This window comes from Theropithecus gelada, chromosome 6, assembly GCF_003255815.1.
Source record: "Theropithecus gelada isolate Dixy chromosome 6, Tgel_1.0, whole genome shotgun sequence".
Classification (NCBI taxonomy): domain Eukaryota; kingdom Metazoa; phylum Chordata; class Mammalia; order Primates; family Cercopithecidae; genus Theropithecus; species Theropithecus gelada.
In genome coordinates this window covers 136,399,933-136,418,604 of record NC_037673.1, presented here as the reverse complement: position 1 = coordinate 136,418,604, position 18,672 = coordinate 136,399,933, and the positions used below count along the sequence as shown (strand labels likewise).

Here is an 18,672-nt window from a genome sequence, read left to right as displayed (position 1 = left end):
TGGACCCTCACTGATAGGCAAATGGATTATGGAGCTGGGTGTGTGTGTGTGTGTGTGTGTGTGTGTGTGTATGTGTGTTTTAAATCAGATGCTGGCTCCAGTGCAGCAAACTCTTCTGCCTCTTGCAAGCATCAGCCTTGGAAAAACAAAACAAAACAAAACAAACCTTTTTTATGGAGCAGCCTCTGGCCCTGACAGGCTCTGGCTCTCTATTGGCTCCCAAGAAGCCCCCCGACCTCTCTTAGCAGATTTTTAAAAGATTAGGTTGTACAGTGCTCAGCCAGATCCCCACGTGGCTGCTGAAGAAAGGCCAGAGTGTTGGGGACTGGACCCTTTCTCAGCCACCACTTCGGTGTCCTCAATGCTGAGACAAGACACCTTGTAGCTCAACTCTTTCCATAATGACGGGGCTGGGATCCTCCCCCACCTCAAGTCGAATATCCAGCTCTCACCAGGCGGTGGCAGGACCGAGCACGTGGTATCATTTAGGGGCTGGGCTCCAGGGTCCTCCTAGGAAAGAGGACAGCCCAAGAGGCGAGAGGCTGGCCGGCCACCCTGGCCATGGCAACCTCTCTGGCTCCTACAGCTGCCGGCCAAAGGCAGGGGGCACGCCCTGCGTCCCATTCCCACGTTCATAGGATGGTGTCAGGAGCCCGTTATCTCTTCTCCGCCTTCTCCTCACGCACCACCCCTACTGTCATACCGATAAATCCCGAGAGCAAAGGGTGGCACGATTCCACCCTCGCCCCTGCGGGCTGAAGGCGGGCACTAAAGCAGTGCAGTCCCAAGCTTCCCCTGCAGAAGCCGCGCTCCCCACTCAGTCCGGGGGCAGAGGGGGCGCGAGAGAGCAAGTGGGCGGGCGTCCCATCCTCCGCATCCTCCTCCAGGTCCTGGCGCACAGGGTGGGAGCGCTGCGCTGCGCCGCGCTGCGCATCGCGGCCCGCTTGCCGCCTGCTCCCTGCCCTAGCTGGGCCACCTCCCCGGGCTGCCGGTGGAGGGCTAAGAGGCGCTAACGTTACGCTGTTTCCGGTTTTCCAGCGGGCTCTGTTTCCCCTCCCAAGGCGGCGGCGGCTGAGCGGCGGAGCCCCCCAAATGGCCTGGCCAGATGCGGCAGGTTTGCTGCTCAGCGCTGCCGCCGCCGCCACTGGAGAAGGGTCGGTGCAGCAGCTACAGCGACAGCAGCAGCAGCAGCAGCAGCGAGAGGAGCAGCAGCAGCAGCAGCGAGAGCGGCGGCAGCAGCAGGAGCAGCAGCAACAACAGCAGCATCTCTCGTCCCGCTGCGCCCCCAGAGCCGCGGCCGCAGCAACAGCCGCAGCCCCGCAGCTCCGCAGCCCGGAGAGCCGCCGCCCGTTCGCGAGCCGCAGCCGCCGGCGGCATGAGGCGCGACCCGGCCCCCGGCTTCTCCATGCTGCTCTTCGGTGTGTCGCTCGCCTGCTACTCGCCCAGCCTCAAGTCGGTGCAGGACCAGGCGTACAAGGCACCCGTGGTGGTGGAGGGCAAGGTACAGGGGCTGGCCCCAGCCGGCGGCTCCAGCTCCAACAGCACCCGAGAGCCGCCCGCCTCGGGTCGGGTAGCGCTGGTAAAGGTGCTGGACAAGTGGCCGCTCCGGAGCGGGGGGCTGCAGCGCGAGCAGGTGATCAGCGTGGGCTCCTGTGCGCCGCTCGAAAGGAACCAGCGCTACATCTTTTTCCTGGAGCCCACGGAACAGCCCTTAGTCTTTAAGACGGCCTTTGCCCCCCTCGACACCAACGGCAAAAATCTCAAGAAAGAGGTGGGCAAGATCCTGTGCACTGACTGCGGTGAGTCGCCCCCTCCCTTTGCTGGAGAAAGGGGGGAGGGGCGAGGTGGTGGAGAATGGGGGTGGGGCGGGGAGGTGCTGCAGGTGCCCGGGCCTGGCAAAGTCCGGGCGCTGGGGGTGGGGCCGCCCCTGGGCAGGGCGCCTGGCACGGGTGGGTGAGGGGGTTGGGGTTGAAGAGAAGGAGGATCAGGCTCAAAGTGTGCCAGGGGCGGGGGGCGGAGGGAGGCGCTGGCCTGTGCCAGCGGGGATCTGCGGCTGATGTATGGCATGTGGGGCTGGAAAGCTGCCATCATAGCCCAGTAGCGGAAGGAAAAACGGAGAGGTCCTGGCGGTGCTGGCCTGAGGCTCAGTGTCAGGAGTGACCCTCGGAGGCCTTGCCCGCTCTGCTCCCGCGGGCCTGCCGTGCCCAGGCTGGCAGGGTCTGCAGGAGCAGCTGGGCAGACTCCCAGGCTGTGAAGGCCTCCGCTTACAAGTTCTCCTAGGGAATGATCGCCCCCGCCCCCTCCTTCCTCTCCTGGGCTGGTTGCTCTGCTCATCCACACCGCTGGCGCAGGCAGAGTTGGACTTTTTCTGCTACTGTTTTCCGTCCTCCATGTGGCTCCAATTTTTTTCTCCATCGTGATTGTCTGTTTTTGCTAAGCAGGTAGCCCATCTTTTTCTTAAGACTAGCGAGCAGTCACCTCTTTTTTTTTTTTTTTTTTGTAATAGCTGTTTCTGGGGGATATTACAAGGTCTGTTGATTGCGATGATGATGAAAGAGAGTAACTTACTTCTGTTGAATGCTTTAAGTTCAGCTCTAACGTCTTACTCGCCAGATGTATTTGACTGCATCTTTCATCTTCATGATGTTGGATGCTGCACAGGAATGCAGGTGATTAGAAACAAAACACCGAAATCTGTAGATCTCTGCAGCTGGGAATGGAAGTCTCCCATGTCAAAAGTCAAAGAAATGTCAGTCTAAGAGCTTTTTCTTCTTGTCCCTGAATCCAGTACTTACTTCTTAGTAAGCTATTTCAGATCAAATCGACCCACACTGGAGCATTTGGTGTAAGCCCGTCTCGTGCTTATTCACGTTGGGGTTTCTTTTTGTCCCAACTAAAGCTGAATTTGTTGGCATGTGGTATGACTTGCTGGACTGTGTAATCGCTGAATTATGATAGATGTCCTGTACTCTCATAGAAATTGGTATGTTTGCCAGTTTACCAACTGATTCTAGGTAGTGTAGACAGGCTTTGTTTGAGTAGCAAAATATGTGTAACAGCTTATAGTAAGTTTTGCTGCCCTCATCTTTCTAGATCAATACCTATGACTTTTGGAAGCTTTCCTCCCCCACTCCCTTCAGGAGGCAAATTTTAGGAGTTTACTTATGGGAGTATATCTAGGCACTAACTGTGTTAAACTGTGATCACTTTAATGAGAAGAATCTTGGCAATGTCTTAATAAGAAGGGGAAAACTTTGGGGGATAACAGCCATTTATCACCCTGACATTATCCTTAGGAATATCGTCGACTGCTTTTTAATATTAGTTTTATGTTCTGAAATGTTTTATGATGACAAGCAGAGACCAGCTAAGAATTTCTAGTTTTTTATTCTATTGAGTATTTTATCTGAGATCCCTTGGGGAGCTGTGAAACAGTATTATACAGTGGAAAATAGATAGTAAAAATATTTATTGAACCTTGTTCAAGGACAGCTTCTGTTTGGTTGTTGGTGAGTTGCTCCTGCATTTGCACGGTGTATATCTCCACATAATCCCTAGTCTGGGCTGCTGAGGACTTGATGGTCTTTGTCAGACAACCCCATAGAGTAACTGGCTTCTCTGCTCCCTCGTCTCCCTCCTTCTACTTTCTCCTTCCCCCAACACAATATGCCTCATCAATTACACATTGTTTGTTCTAGTGAGCATTTAATAGCTTAACAGTTGAATGCAGAAATCATGAAAGATTTGAGGGTCAGAAACATGGTCTGTTTCGAGATTATGATCATCTCATATTATCAAAATAGCATGTGTAGTACAGTTCTTAAAAAGATACATTTAGAACTGCAATCACTGGTAAAGGAAGGGCCCTCACATATCACAAATTATCAAGGATCAGGAATGTGTATGGCAGTAAACATTTTAGAATGCAAAAAATTGCTTTGAATTGATATTCAAAGGAAAGTGTATAAATAGGTACTATTTTGGGGAGCCTTATATAAGGGGATTAGAAATTAAAAGTACCTATTTGTGAGACTTGTGGAATTGGTGATAATATAGCAGAAGAGCATAAACTGCATTTTCTTATTTTCTGCTGTGTGGTTAAAGAAAACATGTACTGGTAATGGTATATTAAATAAGGAAACAAAATCATCCTAACTAACCACAACACTGTCCTTGTGCTTAGCAGGAAATAACTAACAAATTCATTTTCTGTTTTCTATTCTAAAGAAAGCCCTCTGGGCCACAGGGTCATTGGGAACATTTTCTCCTTGGAGCAGATTTGCCCATTGCAAAATAGGGAAACTGGCACTTGGAAACTGTCGTCGTGGCCGTTATATTAAGCAACTGAGGTTGCATTGTTGCTTTGTTTAGCTAGTTTCGGGTCTGAGTGTGTGTAGGTTCTGAGAGGTGTGGTTCCCTGGGAGGTCATCTACAAAGCTTGTGGGGTTTTTTTTTGGGGGGGCGGGGGGCACCATATGGAGGGATAATATTGTGTTTAAAAATTGGCCTCAGGAGCATCAATGCGGGAGGTCACACTGGACCTCTTCTTATCAGTCCTCGTAAATGGCTCATTTCCAACCTGAAATGTTGACCTGAAGTCTGTAATATAAGGTGGGGAAAGGTAGACAGGGGTCTTGCTGGAATAGCAAGACCTGCCAGAGTGGTATTTTTACATATCTAATGGGTATCATTTATCCAGAAAGAGTACAGCTGGTGATAGAGTTGAGTAAAATCTTTGCATTTCTTAGAAGATTGCATGTATGGAGGGAGGTGTTTTCTGTACCTTCTGTGGAAAGGCAAGGAAAAAGAGTTAGAAAGACCTTGCAGGGATTAGCAACTCTGTACAATGTTATAAAAGCCTCCTGTTCTGCAAATAGTCCTGCATTTTAAAAGATGGTTGCATATATTTTGGTATAATTACACCCTATCTTGTTGTTTTCTTATATTCATATTTTTAAGCAGTTTCCTTATTGAATAGATGCAGTAAATAGCATAAAAAATAAAGATCATTTCTTTCTTTGGGATTTCCTGATTAGCGGTTTTCCAGTGTATAGTGTACTTTGTTATTAAACAAGGAAAGGTGTATTCCTGGAGAATTTTACATTCTTTAGGATAGTTTTAAATTAATGTGGCACCCAGATTCACATATTAGAGAAAGGTGGTTCACAAAATTCAGTATAGCAAAAGCGACTACATATTTTTAAAATGCTGTTTATTTAAAGAATCTTTTCTTCCCTAGCCAGCTGGAAACCCAGCTGTGCTGCAGCTTGAAGATGGGAAAGTGAAACTAGATTAGAAACTGACCGGTCCTAGTGATGAGGACTAGAGGCATGGTTGCAGATTTAAGGATTGAATTACCACCCTAAAGTCATTATTTCTTGCAGTGGCTGCTTTCCTTGGCAGACTGCAATTCTTGGGGCAGGAACAATAGCTTATCTCTGAGGTCTTCTTTCTCTGAGCTCTCCTGCCCCCCAGTGTTTCGTACTTTGCCTGGTTTATAGAAGGACTCTCCATCAGTGTCATTTGAATGGGTAAAGTCAAGTGAAGTTAAAGAAAGCCTCCAGATTAATACTAAAACAATCTTAACTCTCTGACCTGTGACATCAAGTCCTGTGCTGAAAAGCTGAGTTTGATGATAGCCTTTACCTGTCGCTATGGGAACCTTTCTTCCAAAAGAATCATTATCAACTAGAGTACTTAACCACAATGTGCTTAATCATTGTGCTGATTAGTGTTAATGGGATTTGAGCGGTGGAGAATAAAGATCTTGCTGGAAAAGACCCTCTTATTTTTTTTCTTTTGGAAAGTAGATTACTACTTGCCCACCCCCAAATTTAAACAAAAATAAAACAACCATGGTTTGAATCAACAAACAGTTTGGGAGCTAGGGATGGTGGTGTATTAACAATCAGGTGACTAACTTCCTCTCGGCCCCTAATCAAAGCAAATGTGTTTCCCCTTTACCATCCTCTTTTATCTAAGGAATTTTAATTTTATTTTTCTAATATCAATTAGTTTTTTTCTTTACAAAATTATATTTATATTTTTGGAGCTGTAACACACTTATATGGCTCAAAATTCAGAAAATACATAAAAATATATGAAGAAAAGTTTCCTTCTTAACCCCCGTTCTCAACTACCCAGGTTTAAGGCTCTGTGGTAAAATATTCAAGAATAATTTATTCTTGAAGTGTGTGTTTCTCTAAAAACACAATGTTTTTCAAAGTAGTCTTTTTTTTTTTTTAGATGGAGTCTTGCTCTGTCACCCAGGCTAGAGTGCAGTGGTACATTCTTGGCTCACTGCAACCTCTGCCTCCCTGGTTCAAGCGATTCTCCTGCCTCAGCCTCCTGAGTAGCTGGGATTACAGGCACCTGCCACTGCGCCTGGTTAATTTTTGTATTTTTAGTAGAGACAGGATTTCACCATCTTGGCCTGGTTGGCCTCCAACTCCTGACATCGTGATCTACTCACCTCGGCCTCCCAAAGTGCTGGGATTACAGGCGTGAGCCACCGCTCCCGGCCCAAAGTAGTCTTATATTTTCTTTCCACAGAGGAAGAATGTTAATTTTGCCATTAAGTCAATTTTGTGGTAAATTCTTCCCAGGTAGTACATATTTTCTTAACCTGGCCCAAGATCTTATCTACCTAGTTCTAATGATCTCTGAGTCCTCTATCTCAAGTGTCTAGTTAAAGGATCCTTTCTTCTCAATACCTTACCTCACAGATATAATTCAAGACTCAGGAATGAAAATACCAACTTATTTTTCAGATACTTTGCCATTAAGTTTTCCATGACAATACATTTTATAAGTCTTAATTGGGATGCTCAAAGGAGAGATCCAAAGTTTTATCACTGGGATTCAGGGCTGCATCTCAACCCATACAGCAATTCTTATTGTTTCACCCACTTGGTGATCTCACAGTAGCGTCCATGTGGGAGATCACATGATTTCACAGATAAAAAGAGAAAACTCCACAGTGCATGATTGCTTTGATTTTCATTCAGAAGCCAGAGTCCCCAGTTGTCAATGAAGAGTTTGATTTGGACCATATTCATGCACAGCTAGTACAATTCCAGGGAATTTAGCTACCTGAATACTGTTCTGAAGTACATTTAAGGTAACTGATTTGAACATAGCATTAAAATTTCAGAGGAACAGGGAATTGCCATTTGGATACATAGGAAAAAAGTAAATATGCAAATATCAAAACAGCAGAAATCTTAACCCTCTAAACGCTGTTTGCTTAGTGGCATTTGGCAATTTTGAAAATTTGGGAAAGGAATGGTGGTATCAGTATCATTGAAGTTTCCCCAATGCAGTTTTCAACAACTTGTTCTTAGATCTTTCTTTGCAAGGTCTGAAGTGTTGTTAGTATAATTTGCACTAAAAGTAAGAGAAATTTCCCCCCAAATTTTGTGTTTGGATGGATGGGTGTATATGGTGTGGGGATTTTTGTCTTACTTGTTTCTAGCAAGTTAACCCTCTCCTCCCACTTACTTTTTGGAATTTGTACATAGAAATAAGTCCAGTTTATGAATTTCAAGAGATGATACAGGGAATTCTTTAGGAAACTAGGGAAAGTAGATGAATTAATCGGTAGAAGTGCTAAATTATGACAAGTTCGAACAATGACTTTTATATTTAATTAAAGCAGACTTCTTTAAAAACAGTAATACATGCAGATGAATCTTGCTGAGCTAGAGCTCCATGTCAGATTGTAAGAACTGAAGCACACATAGAGGATGATTAAAAGGTATTAGGATGACATGAAAGGACATCCTGTACCCGGGCAAAGAGCTAGGGAGCTTTTGCCAGTCTGGGGTCAAAAGACAAATTCACACTTATGGAGTGTGATTAATTGCTGCTAATCAGCTATAATGTTTTTGATAATTATGAAATTACGTTAAAAAGCCTTCCTTCTCTGGCTAGTTGGGAGAATGTGGCATATGAGCTCCATTCTACAGTAACATTCCCTTCCCAGTTTGTATATGCAGTAAGATCCAAATAGCCATCTCCAGGGACCTTCTCTGGGACAGAGGCCTGACACTTCCGGAGCCTGTCAGCTCTGCTCTATGCCTCTGTTCAGGACCAGATTGTGCTGCTAGCCTCCTGAGTGTGGGACAGGACTGGTGGTTAACATTTCATTTACCCTTGCAGATGTTTCTAGAGCAGCAGAGGCCCAGGTACTGTAGAAAGTTTCTGTGTTCTGCAAGCAATGCAGACCTCCAAGATGTGATGATCAGATTACTTTTTTTTTTCTCTCACCAGAAACTGAATCCACAGTTCTGTTTATCATTCACAGTTTCTTGCCCTGTGCTGAGGACATTGGCTCCCTTACACCTTCTTTCCCTGATCTGTTATATAAAGACTGAGGATCTGTCTTTGTCCTTTATGCTGGGATGTTTTACTTGGTCTTGATCTTGATATTGATCCAACTAACAGAAGCCAGGCTGAATTAACATTCCTCAGAATTGAATGAGAGAAAGGTCACAAAATGGCTAAACACCTGGTCCAGCCCATGCAAAAGTCAGGACATCATGAATTCTATTGTGACAGTGATGCAATTTGATATCCCAAAAGTTTTATTACAAAAAGAACTTTCTTTTAATTCAGTCTTTTAAATGTTTGCTTCAACAAGTATTTAAATATATATTCTGTGTAAAGAACAAGTTACTTTAGAGGAACTGCATCAGATACAGTCGCCATCACCAATGAGCTTACAATCATATAACAGTAATTTAACTTAGAATATGATAAACACTATAAGATATGCCAACATAGTGCTTTTGGGAGGAGGAGAAGAGTCAAAAAGGAAAGAAAGATAATATCTGGTTAGAAGATTAAAGAACGTTTCTTGGAGAAGTAGTTTGAGAAGGGTTTCCAATAATCAGAGATAGTTGAGGTGAGAGTAGTTTGGGAATAGAGATGAATCAATTGATTAAATGTATTTCATGCGGCAAGAGCAGCATTCTCAGTATTAGAGGGGGGATGTTTGTGGAATAAAAAAAAAAAAAACCAGAATGAAAGGGGAATGAAAATGAGTAGCCTGGAGTGGTAGATTAGGGTGATATTGTCTTTCTTTCTTTGCAGAGATGGGGTTTCGTCATGTTGCTCAGGCTGGTCTTGAACTCCTGAGCTCAAGTGATCCTCCCCCTTTGACCTCCCAAAGTCCTGGGATTACAGGTGTGAGCCACTGCGCCCAGCCTAGGGTGATATTTTAATCAGTCTTGAATGCTAGGCTGACGAATTATTCTTAATTATATAAGTAGTATTTGAAGGCTTAGGTTAAAAGTAACTCGGTAACATTTTGTAGTTCAGTGAATGGGTCTTGCACATATTTCGTTAAACTTAGCTGGAAGTTTCGTGTTTTTTTCCTATGGCATTGTATTCATGTTATTATAAATGGTGTTATTAATTTAATTTCATTTTTCAGTTACTCATTGTAGTATGTAGAAATATCATTGTTTTGTTTTGTTTCATATATTGACTTTGTATGTTGTGACCTGAATACATTCACTTATTTGTTCTATCAACTTTCTTTTTGTATATTTCTTGGGATTTTCTATGTACATAATTGTGTTGTCAATGAAAAAAAGATATTTATTTTTTCCTTTCTAATCTGTTTCTCATTTGTTTCTTTTTCTTGTCTTATTACACTGCCTAGGACTGCCAAAGTACAATGTTGAATAGAAGTGGTAAGAGCAGACATTTTTTTTCTATTCATGCAGGAAAACATTCAGATGTTCACAATTAAGTATGATTTCAGCTAAAAGTTTTTAATAGCTGCCCTTCCTTCAAAAAAAAAAAAAAAGTCTACTCCAAACAGTGTAATGACTAAGAGTTTGAGCTCTGCAGTCAGATGGACCTGGGTTTAGATGCCATCTTTTGCGGCCGGGCGCGGTGGCTCACACCTGTAATCCCAGCACTTTGGGAGGCCGAGGCAGGTGGATCATGAGGTCAGGAGATCGAGACCATCCTGGCTAACATGGTGAAATCCCATCTGTATTAAAAATAGAAAAAATTAGCTGGATGTGGTGCCACACGCCTGCAGTCCCAGCTACTCAGGAGGCTGAGGTAGGAGAATCACTTGAACTTGGGAGGCAGAGGTTGCAGTGAGCTGAGATTGCACCACTGCACTCCAGCTGAGTGCACTCACTCCTGGGTGACAGTGAGGCTCCGTCTCAAAAAAAAAAAAAAAAAAAGGAAACCATCTTTTGCATATTCCAGCTGGGTGATATTGGGCAAGTTACTTTCTGCATCTTAGTTTCCTGTAAAATAAAGATAGTGATAGCACTTAATAGAATTGCTATAAGTATAATGTAATAATGCATGTAAAATAATTAACATATAATTTGCTCAAAAAATGTTAATTATTAACCAGAGTGAGCAGGAAGACTAGGTAAATGAAAATATTAAGTTCCAGAAGAAGACCGGGGGCAGGCAAGTGGAAACATTTTTATGAACAACTATGCTTTTCACCCAGATATCCCCATTTGTTTCAACTTGAGAGTTATTGGGCTAGATCTGGTGGAGGTGGTGGTGAGAAGAGAATGGGTTATGTGTGTGGTCTCATTGTGGAGACACCCATGTGAGTCCCAGGATATGAATGCTCTTTCTGTGGAGATCTCAAGTAGCCTACAGATCTTGATGTGCTCATAGGTATGTGTTGGTCAATTTTTTGAGAAGGCTGCAGAGAGATATTGTTTTTCTCTGTTTCACAAACGGGAGGACTAAGACGCATAATCCACAGTGTCTCTTTCAAACTCCCATCATACTAGTGGGGTGAACCAAGTTCTGGAGTCCTGCCAGCTTTGCTCTTTGACTTCAGTAGGTCTTATCTTACATTTTTGCTGTTGTCAGGAGAAGTTGCTGAAAGTCCCTGGAAGATGGCTGAAAGCTTCCTTATTTTCAGATAGGGTCCCTGACTCATCCTGCTTTGATTTGGGGTTTCCAGGGTTGGGGATGGGTTCACACTCATCCTTTCTCTTTTCCTTTTCCTGTTTCTGTAGTGAGTTGTAATATATCTGGTGGCTTCCCAAGGTCAGAGGAATAGAGATGTGATCATGTAACAGGTGACATTTTTTGAGTTTGTGTGATTTTATTTTTATTTTAAATAATTAATTGATATGTGAAACCTGATGAAAGTATGAAACTTTACTCTTTAAGTGTTTGTAGGACAAAGACTGCCAATTATTTTACATGCATTATCTCATTTAATACCCATAACAATTCTATTAAGTGCTATCATTATGTTTATAGAAAATGAAAACACAGAAAGTAATGCATTTGGGGGTTCTTCCTCTAAATATTTGTTCGTTATTATTACCCCACAGGTCCTTGGCTGGCCATGAATCCCCTGACCTCAAGAAGTAGTCTTTATTTTTTCTTATTCTGAAAGTCTTAGTATTTGTGGCCTATATTATTTATATAACACTTATCATTTAATGCCATACATTGCTAGTTATCCTTTGATGGGCCAGTATCTTATCTCGTTTACCTGGTGGTAAGATCTTTAGGGGCAGTAAGTTAAAATATGGTGAAGTTTTAATATTTGATTGCTGGTATTGCCAAGTAAAAGGGGAGCAGTGGGAGCATTTGCTTTCTCTACTGCCCACTTTTTTCCTAGACACATTTCAAGATTCATCAAATGACAGCCCAGGCTAAGGGACAACCATGGAAAGTGCCTTCAGACATTTCAGTGAGGGTGGAATTTTGCTTCCTGATCATGTTTCAGTTCTGTTTTGTTTTTTTTTCTCAGTAGTCCGTAGTTTCTTTATTTTCTTGCAAGTAATTATCCTCTTTTGTTGAGTTTTAGAATTATCTGTAGGTAGTTTTTCTCATGTATGTCAACATTTTGGCTTGTGTTCTTTTTCTGTGTTTTGGTTAGTTGGCATTCTGCAAAATTTACCAGTTTCACTTGCCACCTGAGCTTTTTGGATATTCCTTATTCTGGTCTCTCACTGGAATGCCCAGATGCACTCTTAATCTGGCCTCTTCATGCTTCAGGCTGAATACCTTCAGAGGTAAGAGGTATGACCGGGTGCCTTTTTTGTAGTAAGCTGAGATCACGAATTAGGAGTAGCACCTTTTTGCCTAGTAGACAATTTAGGGGCTTTTGGAGGCCAGTACTGGTTCTTTGATCGCTGGTTTTCATTTCGAAAGGGCGGTGGTGGGAGCCCAATGCTTTCTCCTAATGTTTCTCCTTTGGCATGTTCATTCTTTCACCATTCCCTTGAAATGAGGCATTTTCTGCCATGTCTGCTTGGCTGAAGTATTGGGTAGGGTGTGGCTTCTCCTCCAGCTCCAAGTTGGACACCACCTTGCAGAAGGCTGTGGCACTCAGCGTCCTTGAGTCTCTGAGTCCCTTCCACTGGTGCCTTTGGCCATAGGTATGATCTCAATACAGCACCTTGCCACACTTGCTTAGACCAGCAATAGATTTCTTAAGCACTGCCCCATTGATGCCTCTTTTCTGGAGTAACTTTGTATGGCTTTAGAGAGGAGAGTTTATTTACCAGTCAGGATGGAACAGGTAGTGATTAAGCAGATGATCTGTCATGTCTGAATCTCTGTCTCTGGATGAGAGAAAACAGCAGGGCTGCATCCAGGGCAACTTTTCTAGCATTGTTATTGGTTGATTTGATTTTAGGGGAAAAATAGTGAAAACAAAAACTTTTTCTAAAAAAGAAAGGAGTCTCACACCATGGCAGGATCCAGTTGTCACAGGATGAATCCAAGGCCTGTAAGTGAAGAGTTGCTTTTAAAGGACTCTGAGACTTCCAAAGATAGCCTGTCTGACTGCTTACTGTTGGTTGGTTTCTTTCTCACAGTCTGTTTGTATGGGTTTTACTTCTGACCCTCTCTTACCTGAGGCTTCACCTCTCTCACCTCATCCCACCTGGCTTCCTTCCTTTCTACTTAGGCCTGCTGATAGAATTGCTCTTCTCTGAATGTAACATCCATTCTTCAGCCCCCATTGTCAAGAATCAGGAAAATTTCCAGAAATTTCTAGTATAAAATTCCCAACCCTTCCTTAGACCTTAGGTCTGACAGACCTAGTGGGGAGGTAGGCACAAGCTTGGGATAGGATGAGGGTGGAACCAAATCCAGTAAATCTGGCTAAGTTTCCCTTAGGTTGGATTCTTTTGGACATAACATGGAGTTTTGTTGTTTTTTTTTTTTCCCAGAAGTCATCTTCCATAATTCCAGGTCTCATTTTCAAAAGGAATGCTTTCTCCAAAAAGGCTAGTAACATTCACTGGTGTCTTAGTAACATATACATTAAGTTGTCTTGGGCAAGTACTGACAGAGATTCCTTTCAGATGGCACCTCCAGAGCTCAGCCCAGGTGATTCAGGCCAATGCTAAGAAAATCCCACCATGTAGAGCCACGTAGTATTACCATCTGGGCAGGGCCAGACACTACCACCTCTGAGAGAAAGGAGAAAGGTCTTTCTGCTGGAAAGAATCTAATTTGTAAGTTGAAGGGAGGCACATGGGTGGCTCCCAGATTGGAAGGGAGCCTTCCGTATTTGTTTCTTACTGTGTAAATTATATAAGTAGGTTTCCACTGTGTATGGTTTACACTCAGTCAACTGAGAGGGCAAACGGGAGCTGGAGCTGAGACTGGTTCCCTTGGAAGTGCTGTTTTCACCTCTGCCAGGCTTTCCCCTGCTTCACCTATGCCCACATACAATGTGGGCTCTGCACTTCTCCTGTGTGGTGTTACAGCCTCAGGGCCTCTGGTGAATGGTCTGCCTTACGTCCAGAACTTGTTTTACAGAAGTAAAAAAAGTTAAAAGCATTGGTTTTAGATTAGTTCTGTAAAGGGAACACCTAAAACTAGTGCATCCTAGGGAGCTCTGTCTAAAAGAAAACATTGAGTTGGTAAAGAGTCCCATTGGGTTTGATGGGCTTCATTGGGTCAAGGTCATGAACCATATATATATTTTTTAAGTACAACAGTTTACTTTCCTCATGTCTGAAGTTAAATAACAGCCTAATCATTCCAGAGTAGGAGTGAGTGTTCTTATTATAAGAGGGAGAAAAGGGCGATCGATAGTGCTGCTCTGTCCACATGACTCAGGGAGTAATCCAATGACATAACTCTCCATTCTAGGGTTCAAAGATTACTTTCTGTGGAGGAGTTTGCTACTAACAATGTGGCTTTGGGAGAGGAACCTTATGGTTGGCTTGCAGTTGACCCAGTCAGCCTTAAAAAATGAAGCTGGTTTGTGGATCCTGCCATGGGTTCCTCCAGGAATGCTGTCATAGTGTTTGGTTTTCTGACACACCTCTTTCCCCTCTCCCTTCCTTCTCAGGTCATTCCATCACCATGTCTTCTTTCGACCACTTTGTAGAGGGTACAGTCCCTTAGGGGTTGTCCTTGGTTCTTCTCTCAATTTATGAAATCTGATTTTAAGATTTCATCTGTTCATAGCAGAATGGTTATGACTGCACGCTGGAGCATTTTTTTTTAGACAGAGCATTGCTTTGTCACCCAGGCTGGAGTGCAGTGGCAGGATCTCAGCTCACTGCAACCTCTGCCTTCCAGATTCAAGCAATTCTCCTGCCTCAGCCTGGAGCTGACTTTTAAAGGCGAGTCTTTACTCTGTGACTTACTAGCTGGATAACCTGGGGAAAATTAATGAACCTCTTTGTGCCTCAGGTTTCCCGGCTACATTATGGGGCTCACAGTAATACCTACCTCATAGCATTGTGATAAAGATTTGGTGAGTTACTCCACATTAAGTGCTTAGAGAACAGTGCCTTCTTATAGAAAACATTCAATGCAGACTAGCTGCAATTACTGTCATGTCTGTCATTAGTGGAAAGAGAATGACTTTTGATTCAGATGGGTATGTGACTCTGTTCCTGACTGTGTTCCTTACTCACTGTGCAAACTTGGGGAAAGTCCCTTAATTTTTTTGAGTCCCAGTTTCTACCTGCCTATGACAGTTATCAGTTGTGGTATGGCAAAACACCCAAAATGGAGTTGCTTAACACAGCAACAGTTATTTGTTATAATCTCTCACAGTCCTGGGAATTGAGGGACTCAGCTAGGAGGTTTAGTATCTTTCATGTATTTTAGTCAGATGGTGGCTGAACAGTCAGACAGTTGTTGCGACAAGGTCATTTCAAAGTTTCTTCTCTGACATGTCAGGCAAATAATTCTGGCTGGTTTTCATCTGGGAGTGTAGCCAGGTCTGAGGACCAAGGACCTTGCCTGGGTTTCCTCACAGTACCAAGGCTAGGCCCAGGAATAAGCATCCCAAGGGAGGGCCAGGTAAAAGCTCTATTGTCTCTTAGGGTCTAGCCTCAGAAGTCACATAGCATCACATCCACCACATTCTACTTATTAGAAGAGAGTTACTAAGTAAGACCTGACCAGATTCAAGGGGAGGAGAATTACACACCACCTTTTGGTGGAAGGAGGGTCAAAGCATTTGTGGACATTACAGTTTGACCTCTGGCATGAATTATTTATATTCCTCACCCATGAAAAATATACTCATCCCTACCCAAAACCTACCCCCGGCCCCCTGGTCAATGTCTCATCTATTATGGCATTAGGCTCAGGTTCAGAAGCCAGGGTCTCATCGTCTCAGTCAGGTCTGTGTAAACTTGAGATTCCTCAATGCGGTTCCATGAGTACAGCAACTCGAGTACTGCTCCTCTTGATCTGAAGACTGAACTCAAGAGACAAGTTATCTATCCTCTACACCAAATACAACACTGGGATAGATTTGGGATAACTACTACAGATGCTGTTTTAAAAAATTGGTAACACTTACATTTAAAAATGACTCTTTTTATTTTTTTCTTTAGATTTTGAAATAATTTCAGACTTATTATAATACAAGAAAGTTGCAAAAATAGTACAGAGTTCCCAAATACTCTTTGCCTAGCTTCCTCAAATGACACAACATGTAAAATGATCAAAACCAGGACATTAATAGTATGGATGCAATACTATAAGCTAATCTATAGGCCTTATTCAAATTTTGCCAATTGTCTTACTAATGGCCTTTTCCTGGTCCAGGATCCAATCTAGAATCCTACGTCGCATTTAGTTGTCATGTCTCTTTAATTTTCTATCTACAGCAGATGATTCCATTTAGAAAGGAGGGAAACATGAGTCTCTAGTCCCTAGCAGTTTTGAAATCCAGCCTGGAATGTGAGTAGGTCTCAGTCTTATTGCCTGGGAATGGTTCTTCACTGTTTGTTGTTCTACCCTATGGTTCCTGGTTCTGTCCTCTGAATTACTCTTTTTCCATAAGATGTAGCCCGTGTTTGCAGCTAAGCAGTTTTCTCAGCCTGCTTCCTACTTATAGATATCCCTTTTCATCCAAGCTGGTGATGTTCCCGCTGGTGTAATAGCCCCCTCCATCCATGCAGGATATGTTCCACCCCCAGGGGATGTGTGAAACCGCAGCTAGTACTAGGCCTTATCCGTACTATGTTTTTCCTACACATACATGCATATGATAAAGTTTAATTTATAAATTAGACACAGTAAGAGATTAACAACAACACATAATAATAAAATAGAACAATTATAACAATATATACTGTAATAAAAGTTATGTGAATGTGGTCTCTCTCTCAAAATATCCTATTGTATAAAACCATGGAAAGTGAAACCATAGATAAGGGGGGACTACTATATGCTTCTTTTAAAAAGTGTGTGGTTTTTCCGGTGAATCTTATTGGGGTTTACTGCCTTAGACAAAAGCCACACCCACAAATCTTCTTAACATAAGCTCTTCTGTACTTTGAGTTCCCTCTGAGGCTGCAGTGGGATAATACTCTTTAAGATTTGTAGAATTCCTATTATTTAATAGAAAGGATCTGTGAGGCACATTCTTAAGATCTATGGGGAGGCCTGGTGCAGTGGCTCATGCCTGTTGTCCCAGTACCTTGGGAGGCCAAGGCAGGTGAATTGCATGAACCCAGGAGTTTGAGACCAGCTTGGGCAACATAGGGAGACCTCATCTCTACAATTTTTTTTTTTTAAATATTAGCCAGGCATAGTGGAGCATGCCTGTTGTCTCAGCTACTTTGGAGGCTGAGGCAGGAGAATCACTTGAGTCTGGGAGGTTGAGGCTGCAGTGAGCTGTGATTGCACCACTGCACTCTAGGCTGGGGGACAGAGTGAAACCCTGTCTGAAAAACAAAAACAAAAAAGACCCACGAAAGGACTTTTGTTTGTCTCAAACATTCTTTGAGACATTGCCTTTGATCTTTCCGAGGTCTTAACAAAAGATATAATTCAAAAAGTCTCAAACTGAGCTTAGTATCTTCTTGCCATACCCTGTTATGTTTAGGACACTCCTATCTTAAATAACAGCATTTATCTAGTCTTCCAAGCTGTTAGAAATGTCAAAATCATCTTTGAGTCTTTTCTCACTCTCATCCCCTGTATAGAGGACATTGACAAGTCATGACAGTTTTTACTACTGCAAAGTCTCCCCAATCCAATTCTTTTCATTCATGATACTCTAGTTGGAACTTTTATTTTCTTTCTTTTCTTTTCTTTTTTTTTAAAGATGAGATCTTACTGTGTTGCCCAGGCTGGAGTACAGTGGCTGTTCACAGGTGTGATAATAGCATACTACAGCTTGGAACTCCTGGGCTTGAGCAATCCTCCCACCTCAACCTCCCAAGTATCTGGGACTACAGCCATGTGCCACTGTGCCTGGCTTCTAGTGGGATACTTATATCTCACCTAGCCTGCCTTAGTAGCTGTAAATGGAATTCTCTAGTTTCAGTGTCTCTGTTCTCTTCTATTATCTATTGCTAGGATTCACTTTCTAAAACAGAGTAATTATCTCTTCCCAACCCAAAAATCTTCAATAGCTTCCTATTTCCTGTGGCATAAAGAGAAACTTCTTCACAGGGCATGCAAGACCTTCCACAATTTGGCTCCCACCTATCTGTGATCCTTAGTCCACTCTTCCACATTCACTCTTTGCCATAGCTAAAATTATCTACTTGACAATTTCAAACAAATTTTACATTTGTATCCTTTACTGCTTTTGCTTATTCTGTTTCCTTGGCTTAGTATGCCTTTCCATTTCCTCTTCTCAGTCAGTTTCTTGCCTCCTCTTCCTTCTGGGCTTAGCTCAGATTCCACTTCTCCTCAAAGCTTTTTGTGATCCCCTCAGTCAGAATGAATCATGGCCTCCTGTGTTTCTGTAGCAGTTCATTGCTCTTCTGTAAATATAAAGGCGTAGTCTATCACTTGGCATAGTCAGATGGGGGAGGAGGGCAAGTGTGTGTGCGGTCCTCCAAACTGTGAGCTTCCTGAGTGCAAGATGGAGCTGCAGCAAAAGATGTATCTTCTTTATCTTTTTGTGCCTTATTTAAGTTAACTAACAACTGCTGGGTGACTTGAAGAGCGTGACCTCAGGATTTTATCTTGGGATTAAAACAGGAGATCGAGACCATCCTGGCTAACACGGTGAAACCCCGTCTCTACTAAAAAAAAAAAAAAAAATACAAAAAACTAGCCGGGCGAGGTGGCGGGCGCCTGTAGTCCCAGCTACTCGGGAGGCTGAGGCAGGAGAATGGCATAAACCCGGGAGGCGGAGCTTGCAGTGAGCTGAGATCCGGCCACTGTACTCCAGCCTGGGCGACAGAGCGAGACTCCGTCTCAAAAAAAAAAAAA

General features: G+C 43.2%; 1 protein-coding gene across 5 annotated transcripts in view; it reads left to right on the top strand.

The window, feature by feature from the left end:
• Positions 1 to 875: 875 nt before the first annotated feature.
• The window catches only part of NRG2 (neuregulin 2), a 198,389-nt gene continuing 180,592 nt past the window's right edge, over positions 876 to 18,672 (top strand). For all 5 annotated transcript variants that reach the window (XM_025388795.1, XM_025388794.1, XM_025388792.1 and 2 more), the window contains exon 1: positions 876 to 1,799. In XM_025388795.1, coding sequence (XP_025244580.1) covers positions 1,106 to 1,799 — 694 coding nt within the window. In that variant the 5' untranslated portion in view covers positions 876 to 1,105. The remainder of the gene's footprint in view (positions 1,800 to 18,672) is intronic.